At 55.5% G+C, this 19,906-nt stretch overlaps 8 protein-coding genes across 8 annotated transcripts; 2 read left to right on the top strand and 6 right to left on the bottom strand.

The window, feature by feature from the left end:
• Positions 1 to 1,455: 1,455 nt before the first annotated feature.
• On the bottom strand, positions 1,456 to 2,046 carry DCS_07160 (uncharacterized protein; the record flags this gene model as incomplete). Its single annotated transcript, XM_040804446.1, has 1 exon — positions 1,456 to 2,046. One exon carries the CDS (start codon positions 2,044 to 2,046, stop codon positions 1,456 to 1,458), a length of 591 nt encoding a protein of 196 aa, XP_040654550.1.
• Positions 2,047 to 3,108: 1,062 nt separating this feature from the next.
• DCS_07159 (Casein kinase II, regulatory subunit) lies at positions 3,109 to 5,373 on the bottom strand (the record flags this gene model as incomplete). The annotated part of the gene is made up of 3 exons (XM_040804445.1): positions 3,109 to 3,801; positions 3,857 to 4,123; positions 4,207 to 5,373. 3 exons carry the CDS (start codon positions 5,371 to 5,373, stop codon positions 3,109 to 3,111), a joined length of 2,127 nt encoding a protein of 708 aa, XP_040654549.1.
• A 216-nt stretch (positions 5,374 to 5,589) lies between these two features.
• DCS_07158 (uncharacterized protein) lies at positions 5,590 to 5,958 on the bottom strand (the record flags this gene model as incomplete). The annotated part of the gene is made up of 1 exon (XM_040804444.1): positions 5,590 to 5,958. One exon carries the CDS (start codon positions 5,956 to 5,958, stop codon positions 5,590 to 5,592), a length of 369 nt encoding a protein of 122 aa, XP_040654548.1.
• A 1,898-nt stretch (positions 5,959 to 7,856) lies between these two features.
• DCS_07157 (protein BFR2) lies at positions 7,857 to 9,624 on the bottom strand (the record flags this gene model as incomplete). The annotated part of the gene is made up of 2 exons (XM_040804443.1): positions 7,857 to 9,511; positions 9,564 to 9,624. 2 exons carry the CDS (start codon positions 9,622 to 9,624, stop codon positions 7,857 to 7,859), a joined length of 1,716 nt encoding a protein of 571 aa, XP_040654547.1.
• A 423-nt stretch (positions 9,625 to 10,047) lies between these two features.
• DCS_07156 (uncharacterized protein) lies at positions 10,048 to 11,159 on the top strand (the record flags this gene model as incomplete). The annotated part of the gene is made up of 5 exons (XM_040804442.1): positions 10,048 to 10,110; positions 10,163 to 10,289; positions 10,351 to 10,470; positions 10,521 to 10,745; positions 10,804 to 11,159. 5 exons carry the CDS (start codon positions 10,048 to 10,050, stop codon positions 11,157 to 11,159), a joined length of 891 nt encoding a protein of 296 aa, XP_040654546.1.
• Positions 11,160 to 11,540: 381 nt separating this feature from the next.
• On the bottom strand, positions 11,541 to 12,490 carry DCS_07155 (Tudor domain protein; the record flags this gene model as incomplete). The annotated part of the gene is made up of 3 exons (XM_040804441.1): positions 11,541 to 11,626; positions 11,679 to 12,384; positions 12,440 to 12,490. The coding sequence occupies 3 exons, from the start codon at positions 12,488 to 12,490 to the stop codon at positions 11,541 to 11,543; spliced, it is 843 nt and encodes a 280-aa protein (XP_040654545.1).
• A 2,231-nt stretch (positions 12,491 to 14,721) lies between these two features.
• Positions 14,722 to 16,335, top strand: DCS_07154 (uncharacterized protein; the record flags this gene model as incomplete). The annotated part of the gene is made up of 1 exon (XM_040804440.1): positions 14,722 to 16,335. One exon carries the CDS (start codon positions 14,722 to 14,724, stop codon positions 16,333 to 16,335), a length of 1,614 nt encoding a protein of 537 aa, XP_040654544.1.
• Positions 16,336 to 17,078: 743 nt separating this feature from the next.
• On the bottom strand, positions 17,079 to 19,144 carry DCS_07153 (ubiquinone biosynthesis protein; the record flags this gene model as incomplete). The annotated part of the gene is made up of 2 exons (XM_040804439.1): positions 17,079 to 17,123; positions 17,198 to 19,144. The coding sequence occupies 2 exons, from the start codon at positions 19,142 to 19,144 to the stop codon at positions 17,079 to 17,081; spliced, it is 1,992 nt and encodes a 663-aa protein (XP_040654543.1).
• Positions 19,145 to 19,906: the final 762 nt, after the last annotated feature.

Raw genomic sequence — 19,906 nt, 5'->3', positions numbered from 1 at the left:
GCCATCCGTCATTTCCCTTCCTTTAGCTGCTTCGGAGTTCTCGGTAATACCTAGCCAGCACCATGTACCATCCAATACAGGAATACTTCTTTGAGAAGATCATAACAAACCTCGTTAAACAGTGCTTGTCCATGCAAGTACAGTCCGCTGGACCAGACACACAAGGTACGCCTAAGTCATGTCGAGCAGCGTATGTTTGCACGACAAAGCCACCTCCATCTCCAGTCGCAACCAACAGGTGCCTGCTTTCAACATGCGTACAGGAATGGATATAATTGGAAAGTTTCGAAGCTCTCAAGTTGGGGTGTTGGCCCAGAAATCTCGGCGCCGCAAGTGCCCAATGCTCCTTGCCCTGTGCCCAGTGCCCATGATGAGTCGTTTCACACGGATGTAGGCATCCATAACCGCTAGGCTTCCATTAGTCCCTATCTAGCGAGCCCAGCTGAGATGATCCTCTGTCCATTTGTCACTGCCAGGGCAACTAGTAGACTTCGAGATAAGCAAGCGCGCGGACTGGTCCGGCTGATGGCATTCGATCCGACATCGGCCAGCCACTCGAGCATCCAAGTCCATATAATCCATGTCTTGGATGAGCGTCGGCGAATGGATATTCACATGCCCGCCCGCGGGAAACGTCCAACGTCCCAATCGATGCCAGGCGGGGGTCAGGCTTCCTGTGCTGTAGAATGGCGCAGCTCAGTGCACAGTATGTGCTCGGCTCTCGAACCGCCCTGCGGCCTTGGGGGGGCCTCGTACCTGCATGCCCCGGAACCAGGCGGCTTGCAACTACCTGTAACTGATAACAGGCATCGGTCGTAGTACAACGGTAGTGGTAGCAATGGCGGCCTCTTCTCAAGTAACACGATACCAGTGTTCCGGTACCTTTGCACAACAGCAACAACAATTCCAATGGACGTGTCCTGTGAGGTATCTGGCACTGTGTACTAGTTATCCTGTCCTCCGTACAACGCACTACCTTGATACTTTGGTATCTACTGCTTAGAACTAACCTACCAGGAAGTACGAAGTATTACGTACGTAGTCCTGGTACTTGTTGGGTGTGTTTGCGTGTTGACTTGGCTCCCTCACCGACCTTCGAGCCGCCATCGATCCCTTCATCATGTTGCTCGTCCTCTTCCAGATTGACCTCTGATTGCGCAGCAATCCTCCAAGGACGCTCAATAGCCATCACATATTCTCTCGAGCGCCGCATCACCGCACAATGTCTTCTTTGTGCATCCGAACCTTGGTCTCTTCCCCGCCCTCTCCTACCTCGCCACTCTCCATCTGGCAACAAACAACGCCCTTGTCGAGGACATTTATTCGTCCACGGGACGGCTCTCATCAATGCTCTTCGGCATGCATCGTCCAAGTCGCCCGTCCATTCTTTCCTTTGCCCTGCAGCATGTCGAATGATGCATCGATACAAGAAATGGCTTGAACTCAGGCTCGAATCTACCCGCTCTCGCCTCCGAGATGGCTCCCCCTCCTATGGGCGAGTCCGAATGCGACGTATCGGCCAGCTGGTCGAACGTACATGTTGGACCTGTGCTCCATCAGCTCGACGAGCAGTTTCCGGTTCGTCTGCACCTGGTTGGCCATCCTGTCCATCTGGGCGATGCACTGCCCGATGGCGAGCATCTCCTTCATCGCTTCCCGGAACGTCGGTTGTTCGTATTCGACCCTCGAGCCGGGCGTTTGGCATCCGCGCGGGATGTGTTCGTCGTCCAGCACGAACATCTCGGGCCATGGCGCATCCCGTCCGATGCTTCCGCTCCAGTCATCGGCCTCCACCTCCATCCTCGACTGGAAGTAGCGGTGGAAGGGGACGGTAAGGCACTGGCCCGCCTTCTCGCAGAGGTGCACCCTGGTCGCCGTGCGGCAGCATCCGTGCCAGTCGCAACGCAGCCTCTCCTTGATGTCGTCTTGCTTCCCGCACATGCACGCCGTCGGTTCCGAGTATCCGTTGACGATCTCGACCTCGCCATTAGAGATGATCGGTCTCGCGTCGCAACGCATCATGTGGGACGTGACTCGGTAGCACATCCTGTCGCCGGCGAACGAGAAGGGCAACGAGAATTCCCTCTTGAATTTGACTCTGTGCCGATAGTTTGAGCAAGATTTCGAGGTGGCAGGAGGAAGTGGGAGCCTGCAAAGTTGGTAAGGAGACGCTCACTCTCTCACACGGAAACGGGCTCGACCATGCTGCTGTGATGCACGTATATGGAAGCTCGCCGTGACGAGGCAACGATCGAGGACATGACGCTGGAAGACAACTGCGCTCTTGGGCCATACACCATCTTCTATCTGCCGACATCCAGCAATTACATCTCGCTGAATCAGAGCACCCGGCCAACTTTGAACATCAGTCCAGCTGAAAGGAAACCCGCTATTTGTTCGCCTTTGAACTCACCGTGACAAAGTGCGCAGTAAGACTGGAGGCCCGAGGATCGTCATGACAAAGGAGGGGGAGAAATGATCCAATCCAAGTCATGAAAGAGACGGTACGAAGCATTGTCGCCATCATCGCCGATTCAACTATGCCACAAGCATCATCAATCACACAAGCGCGTCCAACATTCACGGTGATGAGCGGCCCGTGGAACGAAGACAACATCGTCGTCGGAAGAGAGGCCAGAACCACATCAATGGAAAATAACAAAGTCACTTTGTCAGTGACTGCTTTTTGGTCATTATCTTCGCGCTGATGACGCAGGTTTTCTGCTCCAGCATTCAGGAGTCAGGATTCCATCCTTGATGATGCTGGATGAACCGTGACCTGCTCCCAGCCCACCCCGAGTTCCTGCGCAGTTGCAGCTGCACTACATTACACCAACCATACAATCTACATTTCCACTCAAACTCCCGCATGTGCAAACGACACGACGCCGGTTTCGCGTCGCTACTCAGCCCCGGCCTTGGATCGCAGATCGTTGTCCAGGGACAGGCCGCAGGGGTGCCTTCCCACAAACTTGGGCAAATAAAGCAGACGCACGCCTATGGCGGCGTAAAGAGAGAGATAGTTGGCCGCCGATATATACCCACGCATGCCCATACATGCTCATACATGCCCATACAGTATACATGAAAATAGGACGTTTAGTCTGCTCAGTACATCTCCCGAAAATGAGGAAACACGGTTCCGGCCGTCGGAAACAGCGCACCGTTGGATTCGGGAGGTAGGTCCGAAGGAGGGGACACTTGGGTGTCGCCCGTGTCAAATTGGAAACCGTTGAGGCCGACGTAGCCCTCAAAGATTCTCGAAAGCTCGCTCTGTATCCTCTTGCCGTTGTGGCCAACCTGCGGCTCCGGGACCGGTTGCTGGAGTGCAGGTATGGTCATGGGGAAGGGGGTTTGCCCGACGGGAGCCGGCTCCATGTGTCCACGAGCGAGGCCGATCATGCCCAGGGCGGCGTTCGAATGAGGATCGTCGTCGGGATTCAGGCCGAAGCGAGGCGCGACATCCTTGAGCGACTTAATGGTGCGCCAGAGACGCTTCGAGACCCAGCTCATGGCCGAGAGGTCCTTGACGAGGTCGAGGGCCATGTAGAACTCCTCGCGGCAGATGGCGCTGAAGCGCACCGGGGCGTGGACCGAGGCAAGGAAGACGACAGCGATGGCCGAGGTCAAAAACTGGTGGTAAAAGACCTGGGCTCTGCGGTACAGGTTCGTCGTGCTGTTGAGGTGGTTCAGGTACTGTATGGTATCCTTGGCGAGATCGACGACTTGCTGCGCTAGCTGGGGGTTCTGCATGATGCTCGTCGCGCTGTGCAGTATTGGCGTGTACAGCCATATCCGGATCTATGCCGTCAGGTCAGGCTTCGACGTCACGGGGGCTCGCCGCGTGCGCGCTCACCTGGTTCAGTCGCAGATAGGTCCAAATTCTCAGCCGTTGCAAGTTGTACGACGGCGTCGACGTCATCTGCTTCTCCTTGTCCCAGTTCTGGACCTTGACCTCGTCCGGCACGCTCTCGTACCATTGCAAGATCTCGCGATCGAGGTTGTCAATCTCTTCGAGCTGCAGCTCTCGGGCCAAGACGGGGCCGAAATGGGAGACCTGACGCCAGACTTTGGCGCCGAGTCGGGAGTAGGAAATCATGGCGACGAGAAAGGGGAATTCATCCTGGAGGGGGGGCCGACGAGAGGCACGGATGAGCGACAGGTACGAAGGACGGCGGACGGCATCGAAACACAAGGCGTACTCACAGGGTAGGGCAGCTGCGGGTCAATCTCCTCGTCCTTGAGGGCAAACGGCAGGCCCGTGGCGAAGCCCCAGCGGCGGTCGAGGACGATGGCGGACCAGAAGCTGTTGAGGGCGTTCCTCCGCTCCGTCTCGTCCTGGATCTTCATGAGAACCCTCTTCTGGTGGATGCCGAGCTCGACGCAGAGCCGGACGACCTGCCCCATGACTCGCCAGGCGAGGATCTCATCGTTGGACAGGAAGCGGTAGCCGGCGAGGAGACAGAGAAGCGGAAGGTTGGCGACGTCGCTGACGTCGGACATGAGCTTTCGATTCACGACGGCCTCCATGCTCTCCAAGAGGCGAATCGCCTTGTCGCTGTGGCCGTGGTTCTCAACCGCGAGGGCGCAGCACATGACCATCTTGAGCTGCAGCGTCTTGTCGTCGTTGATGGACTCCAGGGGCCTCTGCTGGCTCCGCGAAGACTCGAGGTACGAGGCAATCGTCTTGGCGTGGGTGATGACGACGTGGATGCTGAGGACGGGATACATGATGCCGATCTCGTCTTCGTGAAAACGACAGAGCCGAACCATTTCGTCCTTGTCGAAATCGTAGAGCGGATCGTGGGGCGCGTCGAGCATCCGCATCCGCATGGGACCGTCGGCCAAGTGCTGGTCGGCGTCGTCGTCGTCGTCGACGTCGACGTTGACGTCATCGATGCCGCGGTAGCCCATGTTCGAGATGGTCGTGTTGGCGACGTCGAGGCTGAAGGCCATGCTGGTCGGCCCTCGGAAGGCTCCCGACTTGCCGTGCGACGGCAGATCCGGCCGCTGAGCCGAGGCCGAGCTCTGGGACGGCGAGGGGGCCATGACCGAGGAGGCCATGACCGAGTTCGGGCCGACCATCGGGCGATCGACGGGGTGCATGCGGCCGTGTCCTTCATTCTGCTGCATGGCTTGAATGGTCTGGTTGAGCCAGCTGACGTCTCCCTGCAGGCGGTTGAGCTGGGTCATGACCTCCTTGAACTCGTCCGTGTCCTTGAAGTTGTTGGAGCAGCAGTTGGGCGCGTAGAGGCAGGCGAGGTTCAGGTTGCCGCAGCGCTGGCACGGCGTTTCGCCATTGCACTTGATCTTGCGTCTCTTGCACTCGTTGCTGCGAGGACGAGGACGGTCAGTCGGATGGCTTCGCATCATGGCGAGACGGGAGGTGGCGAATGCAGGAGAGGGGGGAGGGGGGCGAGGGAAGACTTGCCATGCTATGGAAATGTACTGCCGCCGGCCAAGAAACCATCCGTCAGCATTGCAGGTACCATCTCAACATGCCCGGCATGCGACGCATCTACCCGATTGCCCGCCGACACGAAGGCTGACGCAGGATGCTCGTCGTGGCGTGCGTGCGTTGGACGCGCATCAGATGACGGCAACGCTGCAGGCCAGCGGCTGGTGCGGGCGGAAATTTGCTGGGTGGCCCCAGGGGCGGCCGGTCGTCGGATGGCAGCATCGCCGGCGGATGGGCACAAGGAAAAGAGTAAAACTCACACGGTTCCTCTTGCTCCTCGTCTGCTTCTGTCCCGATCCAGGCCCATCGTCGATCGACTTGCGCTTGTTGGAATGGGATGCGAGGGCGGAATTGTCTCCGAAGGTCGCGGAACCGTCTGGGCTTCCCTGCGCCGGTCGCGGCTGCGGCGTGCCGTACGAGACGCTCGCCGAGTCACTAAGCGCGACGGGCACCTGTGCGAGATAGCGCAGGTCGGAGGCCTGCGTCTCGATCTGCTCCATGGCTTCGCTCGATGTCCATCGGGTGTAGTGTGCGCGAATATTGCCTGGTGCGGTTGCTGCCAGTGCCCGGCCGCAGGAGGGAAGGAAAAAACGAAGTGTTGAGGCGGTTCGCGGGACAGGTAGCAGGAAATAATATTGGGTAGCAGGTCCACGCCGCACTCCGTATTCCGGGGGGGGGTGTGTCCGTCAGCGGCGTGTGTCCACCGTACTTACTCTGTACAGGTAATACTTATGTATTACCTAGTACGTTGACTTTACAGTACACCTAGCACCCTAGTACACTATGGAAGTACTTGTACTGTTACAGTATGTACCGTAAGTGCGTACTGTAGCCTGTACTGTAGGTACCAGTACTTCGCACTTGCTTTCTTTGGTATTAGTAACAACACTCCGTACTCCGTACAACTACGAGTAGTACATGTAAACAGAGCACTAGGCTAGGTAGTCTAGGACTTCACTGTACTTACTTACTTGCCTGTGCAGTACATATACTACTATTACAGCACTGCGTACGTCGTACACCTACAGGACTGTACAGTACATGCATGACTTGACTTGGGGATGGCAGGTTGGCTTGTCCGAGTTCCCGCGGGGCCACGTGACAGACATTCTCCCCGCTCGTGTCCCAAGGACCGATGCTTGAGGTCCGATGCTTGGGCCTGAGCCTACGACACAAGAAATAAGTAGTGAAAATGCCTGCCGTTGGCACATTGGAACGGGAGAACTGTTCCATTTTCCAGCGTCTGAAGGCACCCACGGGTTTCTCGAGGCGCCCCAACTTGGAGGAGCTTCTACTTAAGTACTTACAGTGCACATGTACTACCACTGTACGGAGTACCGGCAATGATTTCATGCACCTGTCCTGTCGGTATCGGAGCCGGAGCCGGAGCAGCCAAGGCCAAGGCGAGCTGAGTATTATTAATGGCCCCGTTCGATTGGCTAGATTTCTTGGCACGCTTGTGAACCGTCAGGCCACTGAGGGGCAGTGACGGTGCGAATTGCGGATACTCGCCTAGCAGAACCACGCCAGCAAAGAGCACGCCATAGTCCCGGTAATATACATTACTATTCATATTATTATTTGTCCGAGTACGATGAAACACTTACTTACATATTACATACACCAACTTGGGCAATTACTTGCTTACCGACGGCCGTACACCTGCTTGTACTTACAGTAAGTATTATAGTAATCAATACATGTACTACTTGTACATGTAAGTAGGTGTATAGTACGCCGGACGGAGTACAGTTCTCGAGCTTACCTCTGCGGGGGATTTCTGGCTTGATCAAAGTCCCTGTGTATTGCATCAAGCAGAGCAGCAATAATGCGTGTAAAGCACCTCCATGTTTTAATACTGCAAATGCTAGGACACGTGCAACTAGTTTCGAGGCTGCTATGGAGTAGACAACGAGTACACGTAATCCGTACAAGCTCGCCTATTTTGCCCTGCACGTGTGCATGTACAACTACCGTGTGTTGTTGCTACGCATACTGCAAGCAAGGGTTTCTGTATACTAGGTAGGTAAGTGTAGCACTTGCAGTCACTGCCAATCTTCCACGGCCCATACAACGTGCTAGGTACTTACTTACATGACAAATAGAATGAGCCATGTATGCAATACCTGCTTCAAGCACAAGCATACTACTAGGTACGAATCCACCTACCTACAAGACGTACGTGTAATAAGTATGCTCCCATCGCAGTTACAAGCACTACAGTACACGTAGTGTTCAAGTATGAGTACAGTTACAGGGGAGGGGTACGACACTTGCAAGTACATACTTGGCTATAATCAGCACTCGGCAAGTAAGTACACCTAAGTATGTACTTGTACAGTGCATACACCTTCAAGAAAACTACCTCGTTCAACTACCTGCTGCACGATCAACCTACTTAGTTGCGGAACAAGCGCAGGCCTTCTTCCTCGGCGTCCAGCCCCTCCATCGCCTCGTCCTCCGAACTCTCCTCCTCGTCCAGCGCCATCTTCCGGCCAAAGAGCGTTCCAAAGAAGCGGTCGACCGCCTGCTCCTCCCACGATGCTCTGTTTTCGGGGGCCATCAAGTTCTGCAGCTTCTCGTGGACCGTGAAGCGCATCTTCCGGCCCTTGCTCGCCTTGCGGTCCACCTGCTTGCGCACCTTGACTTCCTTGACGGCCGTGAGCATCACCGTCGGCACCGCGCTGGCTTGCGAGGAGCCCGCGTCGACGGTCCGCTGGTCGACGAGCTCCTTCAGCAGAAGCTGGTAAAAGTCGGCGTCGTCGTAGATGGCCTCGTCCTCGGTCGCTTTCTTGGCCGCTTGCGCCGGCGCGCAGGATCGAGGAACGCGCGTGCGCTGGAGCAATCGCTCTGGGTTGGCAAGCTGCCCCTGCAGCACTTCGACCATCGTCCTCCGTCCCTGACCCAAGCGGGCCGGCGCCGTTACGTTGACGCTCTGCACCTTCCGCGACCACTTCTCCAATCGGTCCTCTCGAAACTCGACGGCCGCTAGGCCTTCCTCCTGCATCTGCTCCCAGATTGCCTCGCTGTCCATGGACATCTCCAGCGGACGCTTTCGCTTCTTGCTCGTCGCCCCAAAGTTTTCCCTCAGGCTGCTGATGGTGTTGAGGAGCTTGATCGCTGCCTCCTCGGCGGCTTCGTACGGCTCGGAATCGGCATCCGGCAGCATCTCCAGCGTTGGGAACGTATTCGCCGCCACGAGTGCCTTTTGCAGCCGAATACGAAGATTGAGCAGGCCGTCGTAGGCTTTCCGCTGCTGATGAATGGCCTTGCCCTTTGCAACATCGGCTTGTTTTGAAAAGGCAGCCAAGTGAGGCTTGGCGTCTTGTGAATTTTTGCTCGTCGGCGACTCGTCGTCACCATCTGACTCGTCGTCACTGTCATCCACATGCTCATCCTCGCCCTCCTCGTCGCCGCTTTCACCATCGTCTCCATATTCATCTTCATCATCATCGTCTTCTTCTTCTTCTTCGGAATCCTCAGCATTGTCAGAGTTGGCTCCCTTCGATGAACCTTCGTCCGTGCCGGTCTCGTCGTCAGAATCGTCTGTCAAGGCACCGTCTAGCTCATCGTCGTCTACATTCACACCGCCAGCGTTGTCGGATTCATCCGACGAAGACATGAAGTCGGCGGCAGTGGCTCGGTTGCCACTCTTGCCTTTTGCCTTGGCAGGTTTTGAACTTCCCCGAAAGGTAAAGCCACGGAGGCGTTCGGCATCTGACTCGGCTAGGGCGTTGTCGCTGTCAATCTCTGAATCGCTGGCCTCTGCCGTGTCGACGGCGAGATTGGCGGTTTCCGGGTCATCATATTCGACGCCCTCATCGCTCTCGCTCCCCTCGTTGTCGTCGTCGTCGTTGTCGTCGCTATTCTCGTACAGCTTCGACCGGCTAACGTGAGCGCCCCGATACGCTGGTCCAAGGGACGCGTCTTCTTTCTTCCTCAACTTGCTCTTTCCGACCGATACGTAATGTTCCGTCCCCGCCTTCTCATCCTGGCTGTCGTCGCCATCGGAGCCATGAGGACTGTCTGGCGCATTGTCTTCCGGATCGTAATCTGCAAATGATTAGCCGGAACTCTCTGGAAACCGGCGCTTGAATGCACCAACCGTTAGCAATCTGCTCATCCGGATCTTGAAATTGCTTTGCGCGGCTCTTCGCTTTTGTCATTTTGGTGAAACGCTGCAATGTCGTGCGTGCGTAGTGAAGAAGATCGAACGACCCCACTCAGGAAGATTTTCTTCTACCGAACGAGTCCCTGAACTTTTGGGCGGTGAAGCATGGCAGAACGGAGCTCTACGAATGGTGGGTCTCATGGGACCAGCTCCAATGCTTGTGCCGTGAATTGAAGCCGTACTTATTACTAGCACTTCAAACAACTACATGTAAATACTCCGTACTTCATCCTCATACTCGTACACCAACATCTACTATTAACGCTCCGTACGCCTTGTCACTCTTCAAGTAAAATACGAGAAACGTACTAACAACTATTTTTGCCATGCGAGTAGGATTGGTAGCTGCCGCTCATTGCCTGAACGGCGACGTCTTGCATTTGATGTTGCCCATCTATCGTGTCCATATATCATAATCATGCGGTCATCGCTACCGCGCCTCTTTCAGGTCTCGCGAGCCGTGCATCATGAAAATCCGCTGGTAAGCAAGGGACTCGACGTTTTAAAGACACCCTTGCTCTGACATCTCTCAGGGCTTGCCTCGATCTGGCACACCTCCAACCTGGGGCAAGCGACCCCAAAGACGAAAGATCACGGGTGTCGAGAGAGTCATCGCAGTCTCGTCCGCCAAGGGCGGTGTTGGCAAAAGCACCGTCGCAGGTTCGTGGGCCGTACCCTGCACACCATTCACCCTCTCCCTCCTTCATTAACATGGCAGCAGCGAATTTGTCACTGGCATTTGCAAGGCTAGGCTTCCGCGCTGGCATCTTGGACACCGACATCTTCGGACCGTCCATTCCCACTCTCTTCGATCTTTCAGGAGAGCCAAAATTATCGAGCAGTACGAGCCGTTCCTATGTGTTTCTCTTGAGGCTTCTGACCGTGTTCCAGAGAACCAGCTCGTTCCATTGACGAATTATGGAGTCAAGACCATGTCGATGGGCTATCTCGTTGGCGAGAATGCGCCAGTCGTCTGGCGAGGTCCCATGGTCATGAAGGCTATACAACAGCTCTTACATGAGGTCGACTGGGGCGGCTTGGATATTCTCGTCTTGGACTTGCCTCCTGGCACAGGAGACACGCAGCTGACAATCACCCAGCAAGTAGTACTAGATGGTCAGTCGCTCCTTTTCGGCATCAAGCACAGACCGCAATGGCTGATGTTCACCCTCAGGCTCGGTCATCGTCACCACGCCTCATACACTCGCAACCAAGGATGCCGTCAAGGGCATCAACATGTTCAAGACGGTCGGCGTCAACATTCTTGGTCTTGTGCAAAACATGTCTCTCTTCACCTGTCCTCACTGCCATGGGGAGACGAACATTTTTGGGTCGAACAAGAGGGTCGAGCAGATGTGCACAGAGCACAAGATTGACTTTCTAGGCGACATTCCCCTCCACCCGAATATCGGCGATGATGGCGAAAATGGAAGGCCAACAGTCGTGTCCGAACCGGCAAGCGACAGGGCATCGGCCTTTGTGCAAATTGTCCGGTCAATCTGTCCCAAAATTGACCTCAAGGTAACCTGAAGCGACAGAAGCAGGAGTCCAGAGCACAAATGCATGTACAGCGGTGAAGGTCGTCAGTCCGTTGCGGCGACTTCACTTGAATCATTTTGATAGCCTTCACGAGTGTACACGTCTCCCAACAGCGAATACATTTGGTATCATGGTAAAGCCAAACCACCCAAGTTCCGTTTCGGAATCGCACCGTCACCACGTCCAACAGCGTCGCTACACAAGTATCGATGTCTCAGCAGCCATACCAGAACGCCAAGCATGTCGCACCTAGGCCCCCCTCCGGTCAAAGCAAAAATAATGCGCCGAACAAAATAACGAGTCTATGCGTTCATGGCTCCAACACCGGCCGAAGGATTCATATGCGTGAGTGGACTTTTCGAACCGAAAGGACTAGTCGACGTCCTGTTCCGGGTCATAATGGGGGCGAGTACGGACTGCGTCTTTGCGCATGGCTTGTCCAGAACCGGTGAAGCCGACTGAAGAAATGTTAGCATCCCTCGACGATGCGAACATGGTGCTGCCACATACCTCTGCCGTTGATCCCATCGGGCGTTCGGAACATGCTGTCTTTCTTCTTTGCCTTGCCAAACTTGGATTTGGAATTGAATTCCTGCCACTTGCTCTTGTTCGCCTCCAGCACCTTCTTGGCCTTGATCTTCTTGGGCTTGGGCGCCTTGGCAGCATCATCGTCGGCCTCGCCCTCTCTCTGAGCCTGCGGGTACACGGTCGCATCTGCGGACGAGACAAGTCCAGGCACGGGAGCAGCGGGGATGGGAGCAGACGTGGCCGGCGCACCGTCTGCCTTTCGCTTGTTCGACGTTGGCCGAAGATCTTTCGCGCGGAGGGTCTCCGTGTTGTCGTAGTTTTTGAACTTGACGATGTATATGGGCGCCGTGGAGGACCCAGTGATGGAAGTGATCTTTGCGGGATAGAAGGCCTTGTCGCCCGATACCCATTTCGCCATCACGCTGTCGTTGACCTGGTAGCTAGCGGCGCTCTCTTCTTTCTCATCGGCAGCAGGCGCCTTCTTGAAGGCTGGGTGATTATCTCGCGACCATTTCTCCTTCTCGGAAAGCTCAGTGCCGGCTGGAGTCTCCGGTTCCATCGCCTTCCTAGGCTGGAGCTCGGCTATGTTTTCGTCAAGGAGACTGATGAGGTCACTCAACTCATTCTTGAGCGCCTCCAGTTCAGCATTTCCAGCATCGTCGCGGAGCTGGCCGAGCACAATGTCAAGCTGCAAACCATGTTTAGTCTCGTGGCCAAGTTCTACTCCGAATCACATTGCTCACCTGCTCCTGATACGCCTTCTTTTCCTCCTCGATCTCGGCGACGGAGGGCATGGTCGGAGGCACAGCGAAAGATTGTACTAGGATATCTGTGGCAATGGTAGGACAAGTCAGAGTGCGGTAGCCGGAAGGATGCGGAAAAAAGCTGCGCAAACGCTATTTTGGCAGAACAGCGAGAGGTGTGTTTGGAGAAGTCGGGCAAGTGATGCGACACTCGGCTATTCCTCGCCAAGTCCCGTCCCAGCTGTAATAAAATCACTCCGCAAAGAGATGAGCCAGGCAGGCTGTACCCAGTAGCTGCACGTGACCGCCCTCCCCACTCTGTCTACAGTATGTCATCGTGGCTCAATCGTCCACCGCACTCGACTCCATGATCGTGCAAGATGATTGAATACGTGCTTACAGGAAACTGATAAAATCTAGCAGCTATATGGCTCAAGGTTGCAGCAGCGATGATTGTATTTCCTCAAATTTTGACGGCAATTTGCTTCCATCCTGTCATGAACGAGCGATTCCAGGGAAGCGAAACGAGGTGTTTAGTAACGCCATGAAAGTCAATACATTACCTCCGCTGAGCACGAAGGGCAAAAAAAAGCAGATGGTTTCTGCCTCGGCAGTCTTTGCTCTGGACGGCAGAGGTCTAGGTTAGTATGTTGGTGGATGGAACATACGAGTCCTTGCGCCTAAGCTATCCACGTTCCGAATAACTGATATTCAAGTTGGTGATCTATCCAGATTCCACCTCGCTCTTGATATGGAACTGAAGAACAGAAATGAAAGCATCGGAAGAGAATGAAGTGTTTTTTCCTGGTTTTTGCTAGATCTAGGCGGGCAAGACCGATAATTCATCCACAAAAGAACCATTTGTCCAATAGAAGTGCTCTGTTCAAGAGATATAGACTATTGTGCGAGAAAGTACGGAGTACAAATACAAATAATACAAGTAATGTGAATGCCTAGGCACTCGCACTGTTCCGAGTAGTGTAAGTAAGTGTACGGAGTACACCTAAGTACATATATTACTGTGTGTAAGTGTGTGTAAGTAGTAGAAACGAACGACCAACATCGAAAGTACCGACGTCGAAAGTGCCGACGTCGAAAGTACCAAGTGGAGCACCTCCCTCGCCCTGCTACTGGAAGATGCCGATACTCCCTGTAATAGGTAGCATCATAACGCTCAGAGCCAAAATCCGTAGGTGCCGTCATCGGTACCTAGTGTCTTCCAGTAACAGTACGTGCTGACCCTCCGTCCAAGCAATCCATCTCGTGCAAACTTCCACCATGCATCGTTTCCATGTAGTCGGTTGCTATAATTAGGACAGTGACTTTCGTAGAGCTGAATGTATGGCCGCATGCATTCCTGTTTGCGATACTTCCTCTAGGTCGGACAGGTGGACCATCAAGCATCTGCAGCGGCTATTTCCTGGAGATAAAAGTTGGGAACGATTGAAGTAGCTCGAGCCCGTCGTTTTGCCCCCAAAAGGCTGGTGAATTGTTGGGAAATATACCCGTAGTAAAGCCTGCAGCAGCCAGTATCTGTCTCCATACTGCACGAGTGGGCGTTCTTTGTTCGATCACTTTTTTTTTAATCAAGGTCATCGTGTCGGCTGTGATGGTTGTTTTCAGCGGACTTTCGTGGTGCATCGAAATGCAACATGCGAGCTCTGCATAAGCATTCTAAGTACTAAGGTACTAGGTACTAAGGTAAGCATGTTGCGTTACAGTGCTTCCCGTGGCCCGGCCAGGTGCAAAGCGGCGTATATTCTGAACAGGTCCCCCAGGGTATTACAGGGAGGTACTTTTGGGCTCCGGCGTCAGTAACGCACCAAAATGCCCATCCCCGCCCCCACCCCTTCCTCCCTTCCGCCGCTCCCGCTACGAAGACCGTCGCAGAAAGTGCTAGTGTGCTGCTGCTGCTTCCTGCCCTATCCGCCAGCCAAAACTCGCTCAACCTTCGACCTCACTTCCCTTCCTCAGCCGGTAGCATTTTTCTTCCTGCGCATCCCCCTAACCCATACCAGCTCCTACGCCATCCTGTTGCATCCTAATTGCCCTCCTTGGCGACATCAGCAACGGAGGGGCACTCATCGACCCCGGTGGCTACACGTGTCTCGCGAGCGCGCCACCGTCCTGTCACCTCAGGCCTCGGCGACCAACCACTGGCGAGCTGACCCATGGTTGCTGCAGCACAAGCGGCCTGCAGTCGGGCACGTAATAGCATTTGATCGGACTGGAGGAGAGCATTCGCCCGCACGAGCCGCCAGCCGCGGCCCTATGCAGCTCCCATGGCTCGAGATTCGGAAAACGTATCGGCTGGTGCCCAATTAAAGCGGCCTCCCCTCAACCAACGCGAAAGCGATTCCCACAGCGACACCACGAATACCTCGGGAGCCCCGTCTCAGCATCGCGCAAAGCACATCTACCAGAGGCCCCATCACGTCGGCCGCGTTCACGCCCGCGTCCCTTCGTCCAAGGCGGTGCATAAGCATGCAGGCCACGCCCTCAAGCCGAATCGACGACCTACCTCCCCAACCGACCTCGACTCCCTCCAGCCTCCCGGTTCGCACCGACGCTCCATCAGCGAGGTCAAGCTGCCAAGTCGCTCGTCGGCCACGCACCTCCCCAAGAGCGCATCTCACTCGAGCCTGAAGCGCAACCGCTCGCATGTCGAGGTCGGCAAGCGAACCCGCTCGTCCGACAAACTGAAGCGCACCTCCAGCGGTACTGGCATTCATAGCACCAAGCTTAGCAAAACCCAGGTTCACTTTGATCTCGGAAGCGAAGATCCGGAGGACGAGTGGGTTGACGCCAGCGGCTCCAACTCGCCCTATCTCTCTCGGAAGGGGTCTCTGAACAGCAGTGCCCAGTCATCGCTCCCGCCAGGTGACACCGGTCGCGGCCTCGCACGACCCGAAACTCCCACCGAGCCTACCCCTCCCCAAGCTCGCACGCCCATTTCGCCCGAGCGCGAGAGATTGCATCACAAGCAATACCTCACCTCTCGTCTGCTTCAGAGAACGCCGTCGCACGGCGCTCCGCCCACCATGACGGCCGAAAGCGCACATGCTGGTATCCCGCAAATGACGCCCTCGCCCAATTCACCCGACCGTGCCGTCTCGCCCCTGCCAGGAAGGGGCCGGGACAAGCTCACGTCCAGATTCGTCGACACTCTGGGCCCGGCACGTGCTAGCCAGGGTTCGTTCTATCGCCCGCCGGAGGACGCCCCTCATGCACCGGATGAGTCTCCTCACCGGCCGGCATCAGCGTCAAGCTTGTCAAAGGAGATGGTCGAGACCGACTCGTCGACGGAAAGGGAAAACAGCGCATTGGTGCCCGGACCGAGCAGACGATCGGCCGGACCGCCTGCCGAGACGTCGCGCATTCAGCAGAAGCTCAACCTGCAACGCGCCAGCTCGGTTCTCGAACTAGGCCAGGGCGTGGCAGGCGCCGGCGGCGTGGTCGGTGCCGGTCCCCTCATCGGCGTTGGCGGTCCCGGATTCGATGGTGGTAGAAGCCGTGACCCTCGCGTCGCCAGGCTTCTGGAGCGCACTGGCATGGAGTACCTGGTAGTTCGTCGACACCAGGTCCCGGTTACACGCTCGTTGAATAGGCTTGGTCTACTGCCCAGCGTTAGCAAGACTCGTGGGGTTGCACAGGCCAGCACCTTCTCCATCAGCAGCAAGAAAACCCCGGCGCTCCCCGGCCGCCACTCGCGCAACGTCAGCATGCCCGACGACCAACCGGCGGCCGCGTCGCGACGCACAGGCGCAAACCCCAGTGCCGAAAGTGATGAAAGGGTCGGCGGAAATAGCCCTGTCGGCGATGACGATGACGAAACGACAGCGCTGTTGCGAAATCTGTGGGAAAAGTCGATGGATTTGAGCGCCAGTGCCGACTGAAAACTAGGTCATGAGAGACCTCGACCCAAAACAAATGGCTTCAGCAAATATGGCCAGGGAACCTGCATCCGAATGAGCATCGATATTCCCCGGTACCTTGCGGCTTGATTTGTCTCCAATGCACAAAAGTCCCCGGGCAACCGACATGTCGCATGATGATAATTCAAGTGCGCATCGGCCGAGGTTGCGATCCCTTTCGTTAGCAGCACTTCCTGTTACATTTCTGGCCGACGGTTTCAAGACCACAAACTATACATTTCACGCATGTGAGCACTAATGAGACTGTTAATCATGACAGTCTCTGAACGATGCTGTCACCTGGATGCAAGTTTTCCCCTTTGTTGTTAGCGGCCTGCCTACCTCAAGGTCTCTTGAAGACCATGTAGTTTCAAATACGCGATTCCCCAGTCTGAAGAAGCACTGAGCCGGCCATCTCCGTTCACGATTAGTGCCCATTCCTTGTCTTCACGTTTGCAGGTCACGACTGGGCCTGAGCTGATGTTGCAGCTGTTGAGAACGAAAATGGCTGTTCATTGCCGCCTGTGCCATTCTTCAAAGCAATGGAGATGCACGATGCTTGGGGCGCCGCTATTCGCATCATCCATAGATCAACGTCATTCAAGCCACAAGCCTTTTCCTTTCCACATTGATGGGAGGCAGCTAGCTCAAAGAGGCCGTAGCGAAATTGCACAGATCAATGATATAACAAATTCAAGTACCCTGTTCCTTCCGCGTTGGCTTTATCATACATTGGGTGAAAGGAGATCGTATTTAACACATCGCTCGACCTGGAGGTTCGGATTAGCTTGCGATTCCGTGAGGGTGATGTAGCATGATTCAATGTGGAAGGGGAGTTACGCACATCTTCTATGCTCGCTTGAAGGAATTTTCTCGCCTCGAGACCGACCCACACGGCAATCATGGAGAAGTCGCCGTGCTTGGCCATTTCTGCGCCGCTCTGTGCGCTCAACTGGCGCAGGATAGGCAAGGAGCTGCTCAGCAAGTCGACATTCGGGTCTAGGCTTCGGCCGATGCCTTCGAGCAGCAGAATGCTGATGACGACGTTGACAAAGTCTCCCTCGAGCCGCACGTGGTGAGTCCGCACCATTGCCAGAACCTGCTGCAGGATGTCTCCGATCTTGACGTTGCCGAGAGCGAGGGTACGGCTCTTGACACTGAGAACAAGATGTTGCATCTTGAGTGCAAACACCTCCTTGTCCAGGACCGCGTCGGGTTGTCTGCAACGCTCACACATCAGATAGCCAGCCTTGTAGCCGTCAAACTCGGCGACGGCGCGAAAGAGGGCGAGGAAATTTTCGCGATTCGTGGCATTGAGCTCCGTGACGAGGCCTGTGTCGATGAAGACCAACTGGGGCCGGTATCCCTCGGCATCGATCTTGGCGAGTTCAGCTTCCCAGGCAGCTTTGTTCTTGCGCGAGCGGAAAGGCCGCAGGCGTTCAAGGACCTTCTCCGTCACGTCAGCCTCGCCGACGCGCGTGTTGCTTTCGGGCCGTGACTTGCGCAGGCGGAGATCGGGAAGCGCGGGTTTGTAAAAGCGAACCATGATGTTGCCGGGGTGGAGGTCGGCGTGGACAAAGTTGTCCAGTAGAAGCATGCGCAGGAACGCGTCCAAGCCCTCGTCTGCAATGTCATGCTGGAAGACGCCTCCGCCGTTCTCCATGAAATCGGCGAGGGGGATCCCTTGGGCAAACTCTTCGACAAGCACGTTGCGGGTCGTGAATTCGGTGTACGGGTAGGGAAACCAGGCTGTTGATCGGTCCTTGAAATTCTGGCGGAACGTTTGCAGGTTTGCCGCTTCGATGCGCAAGTCCAGCTGGAGCTTCATCATCTCGCCGAACTGGACAACCTCGTCTGGTAGGGAGAGCCATTCGATGGTCGGTATGGCATTGAGCATGGTGGCGAAAAAGGACATGATCCTCAGATCCCTCCGCACGATGCGCTCCACGTTCGGGTGCAGAACCTTGACGGCGACGTAGGATGACGGAACACGCTTCGGCGAGCGCTTGAGAACCTTCTCGACGTTGCGGCGGACATTGCGCGACAGCGGCTGCTCTTGGTTGATGTCGTGGTCCGCCGCCAATCCCAGGGCCGGCTTGAGCTTGGCCTTGTACACTTGGGCAATGGCGCCGACGCCCAAGGGCGTCTCGTTGAACTCCTCAAATATATCTTCAAAGGCACGGCCGTCGAATGCGGCCTGGACCGTCTCGCGCGTCTTTCGCATTGCATGGGCGGGTGCATGGGAATGCAGCTTGGACATGGTATCGCACATCTCGTTGGGGAAGATGTCCGTCCGAGAGGCCGCCCACTGGCCGAGCTTTATGAAGGCCGGCCCAGCCCATTCCATGGCCCTGACCAGAAAGCCGTACCACCACAGTGTGCCGCTTCGCTCGTTGTCGCGACCGGGCTGTCTGCTACCGAGCCACAGGACTGGGACGGAGGCGATGACGGGGACAAAGATGACGACCAAATGCAGGAAGCGAACGCCAGTGCAGAATGGTTCCCAAACGTAGATGTCAAAGAAGACAAGGGCGTTGCGGACAAGTCCCTTCAGGCCTTGGTCGTGGTCAGATATCTTTTTGTGCATTTCCTCTCTCGAGACCTCGAGCATACGACGCTCGCCCGTCTGTTCGGTGCCTCCGTCATCCTCCTGCGCCAGCTGCACGAAGGCGGCGGCGCCGAGTGCGGTAGCCCCTGCCGAAGCTTGCAGCAGTATCCTCGCCGTCGGCCGTTTCCTCGACGGCATACTCTTGATATGATGCGCTCGGCTCGCGGCGCGGCGCACCAACATCCTTGATACTGTGGCATTTTGTCGAAAGGCCGAACGGAGGCAAAACATGCTCGGCAGGAAACCGGGGCTCATTTCAAGCAGCAGCGAGCAATTTCCCGCAATGAGCTGCGTTTCTCATGTTCGGGCAAGCATGGAACTGGGGGTTGCGGGTTGACGGCGAGGGGCTATCGTGATTTTGTACAAGGAAGCAAGTGCAGATGTACGCGTATGTCCAGGAGATAGAGAGTCGATGAGGTTTAGAGAGGTACAGGAGCGGTGACGTCGTGATGTCCGGGGGTAACTCGGTTAATACTTCTCCGTACGGAGTAGTCACAGGTGTATCAAGTTGGTACGTACTCCGTACTTGTAGGTAAGTACCTAGTACTTACAGTATTATGTCTTAGTACCTAATACAGTTCTTGCCGTAGGCACAGTACTGTAAGTACGTAGGTGGGATTACAGGCACTCCGTTTTGCAGCAAGGGCAATCGATGCATCAGCACTCCATATAATATCCTCCGTACAGTACGTTCAAGTGCAAATACAATTGTACATGTACATGTGAGTAAGTAGTGGCGCTGGATAGTACAGCTACTGTAGTATGTTAGTACTGCTGTATACGTCTCTACCGTACAGAAAAATCGTAGCTCAGTACCTATGGTTACAGGCGCCTGTTGGTAGGTTTAGTGCGGTGCCTACAGTACAACTACATGGACGTTTACCTACCACCATGGTGACGTACGTAAGAACTGACTTAGGCAGCTCTTGTTGAACACTACTAGGT

The sequence above is a fragment of the Drechmeria coniospora genome, chromosome 03 (assembly GCF_001625195.1).
Source record: "Drechmeria coniospora strain ARSEF 6962 chromosome 03, whole genome shotgun sequence".
NCBI lineage: Eukaryota > Fungi > Ascomycota > Sordariomycetes > Hypocreales > Ophiocordycipitaceae > Drechmeria > Drechmeria coniospora.
Note: the sequence above shows the minus strand (reverse complement) of the source record. Positions and strands in the feature narration are given on the sequence as shown.